This window comes from Exserohilum turcica (genome assembly GCF_000359705.1).
Source record: "Exserohilum turcica Et28A unplaced genomic scaffold SETTUscaffold_206, whole genome shotgun sequence".
NCBI lineage: Eukaryota > Fungi > Ascomycota > Dothideomycetes > Pleosporales > Pleosporaceae > Exserohilum > Exserohilum turcicum.
In genome coordinates this window covers 1-2,591 of record NW_007360033.1, presented here as the reverse complement: position 1 = coordinate 2,591, position 2,591 = coordinate 1, and the positions used below count along the sequence as shown (strand labels likewise).

The following is a 2,591-nucleotide window of genomic DNA, read 5'->3' as shown; positions in this document are numbered from 1 at the left end:
TACCATCAGACTCTGCTGATGCGTAGGCTGGCTTGCGGTTGCGTCCGTTCCGCAGCACTCAAATTGGAACACCTTCGACTTCTAGTCGATCCGCGGGTTGTGTTCTCGTAGCCATGGGAGTCCTAAAATGATGTCGTGGGTAGCTAGTCCAAAGACGTCTAGGTCTATCTTCTCCTCATGCTCTTGGATGCTGAGTGTCACCTGTCTGACCTCATGTGTTATTCTTTCTTCGTTTGGCATTGGTTCGCCGTTGGCAACGTGTAGTGGGTATGGCTGTTGTTTCCGTAGTTGGGTAAGTCCGGCTTTCCTAACTGCGTGCGCTGAAACATAGTTCGCCTGTGATCCTGAGTCCACTAGTGCCTGCATCCGTTTTCCGTTGAGCTCTGCTGTGAGCTTTATCAGTCCTAGGGGATTTACTGTATTGATCTCCCTGGAGGGCCCTGGCTCTCGTGGCGCTGGCCTAAAAAAGACTTTACCGGGAATCCGTAATATTCTTTGGCTAGGACATGGGTGTCGCAACTGTCGCTAAGACATGTCTGCCAGTCTTGTCGTTGACAAGCGTACGTGTGATCGTCCACGTACTCCGTCCGGTATACTGTTTGCATCTGTATGACCTCTTGTGGGTCATCGTAGCCTGGGAAGTGCTTCTTCTCCCTCTTGTCCCATAGGTGTTTTGGGCATTTGTCGTCTACGCATTCAAACCAGTGGTATTTGCATTTAGGGTATCCTCAGATGGTCTTAGGATTCCATCCCGCTCCTTGTTTGTCTGAGTAATGGGCTGGGCAGTAGGCAGCTAGGCATGCTGTCCATGAGAGTCGAGCATGGTGTGCGTTGCGTGCATCATACCAGTACCAGTTGTTGTTGTCCTGCTGCTGCCTGGTGGCTTGGTATTCCTTTTGTGATTGTTGCCATGCTTCTTGTGCTTTCTGCGCCCATTGTGGCGTACTGGGTGGGGTTATCTGTTATACCAGATCCCATCGGGGTTCTTCTTAAGCGGGTTCCAGCTCTGTCGGCTTTGGCGTAGCGGGTCGGTTCCTTTCCTTGAACCTGGCCATCTTCTCGTGCTTCGTAGGTGCCGCAGGAAATTCTTCTTCTGCTGGCGTCTCGTATTCCTCGTCGCTGAGCGGGTTCTTTTCGTCCTCGCTGCTCTCAGCGGTGGTAAGCATTACGTCCTCAAGTCCTGTGATAAGTTCTTCATCAAGCGGATGGTATTTGACTTGGGCTGGGGTGATAACGTTCCATGACTCGCCATCGTCGAGGCCGGAGTCTTTTCGGATAACGTTTAGTTGTCGAGTGACCTTATTCTTGCTTCGACAGTCTCGTGCCATGTGGCCTTCCTTGCCACAGGCGTAACAAGTAATTTTCTTTCTGTCCTTGTTGTGTTGACCCTTAGGTCCTTCATTTGGCTTAGCGCGTCCAAATCCACGTCCTTTGTTGAGGTTGTCGAGGTGCATAGGTTGAGCACCGTACCCTTGGTAGGATCCTGGCGTGGATGGTATGAAACCGCGCTGCCTTCCCGTATTAGGGGGTGAACGTCGGTATTGCTGTTGTCGAGGCCAATCGTTCCTATCCTGTTGTCGCGTTCCCTGATTGAACAGTCGTTCTTCTAGCGCTAGTTCATATAAATCGTTGTCGACTCTAATGGCTTCTTCCATGAGTTCTGCTAGCGTGTCGATGTTGGCTCCACTTCTCATAAGTTCTCTGCGCACTGCTGGCTTAAGGCCTTGTCGGTACATGCGCATAAGTGCTTTGTCGTCCTAGTCGATTCTGGTGGCGTGCTGCTGGAATATCGTCGTGTAGTCGGCGGCTGGCCCTGTCTGGCGTAGGGTTTGAATTCGTTGTTCCGCGACTACCGATTCCTTGAAAGGTGAGAAGTTCTGTCGGAGTTTGACCTTGAAAGCGTCCTAGTCTTCTACTAAGGCAGTGTTGTCGGCGTTAGTGATGGAGTCATCCATGTAACGTTGAATGATCAGGTTGGCCCATTTTTCTGCGTCACCTCGGAAGTAGGTGGTGGCCAAGACAACCTTGTCGTTGTCTTTGATTTTGTCTCCTTGTAGGTGGAAAAACCGGTCGACCTGGAGGATCCAAGCTTCGAGCTTGTTGCGGTCTCTATGGTACAAGTCGGGCTTGTTACCACGAGTGGATGATCCTCCGGTGAGGGAAGCGTCAGGAGTGTTCATAACAATGTCGCTCATCTTGAGGGTGTTCAAAGTGTTAAGAGTAGGATCTGAGTGGAAGTAATATAAGACTTCTGGTGTCAGACTCTTGAGGTTGGTTTTCGCGGATGAAGCAACAGGGTGGTATGAACAGTGTCTCTGCAAGTAACTCTTGTATTGTACTTGTACTCGTAACTTAAGTAATTGAACACAATGAGCCATAAGGGCTACATTGCCTATGCTATATACCTATGGTGCTCGTAGCCCTCGGTCAGAGGAGTCCGAGTATTGCTCGGTGGCTGGCGCACGAGGGGCTTTCCTCTGTGGCTTATGTACGAGGAGTCTGCCAAGACCCTTCCTCGTGCATAGAGGTCCGAGGAGGTCACGTGATCCTCCCTTACTCTACAAAGAGGGCGGGGTTGACTGGCTGTCGTC

At 50.9% G+C, this 2,591-nt stretch overlaps 1 protein-coding gene across 1 annotated transcript; it reads right to left on the bottom strand.

Moving 5' to 3' along the window:
- Nucleotides 1-732: 732 nt before the first annotated feature.
- SETTUDRAFT_170039 (uncharacterized protein) lies at nucleotides 733-1,472 on the bottom strand. The gene has a single exon (XM_008027886.1). The coding sequence runs from the start codon at nucleotides 1,452-1,454 to the stop codon at nucleotides 990-992; it is 465 nt and encodes a 154-aa protein (XP_008026077.1). The 5' UTR covers nucleotides 1,455-1,472; the 3' UTR covers nucleotides 733-989.
- Nucleotides 1,473-2,591: the final 1,119 nt, after the last annotated feature.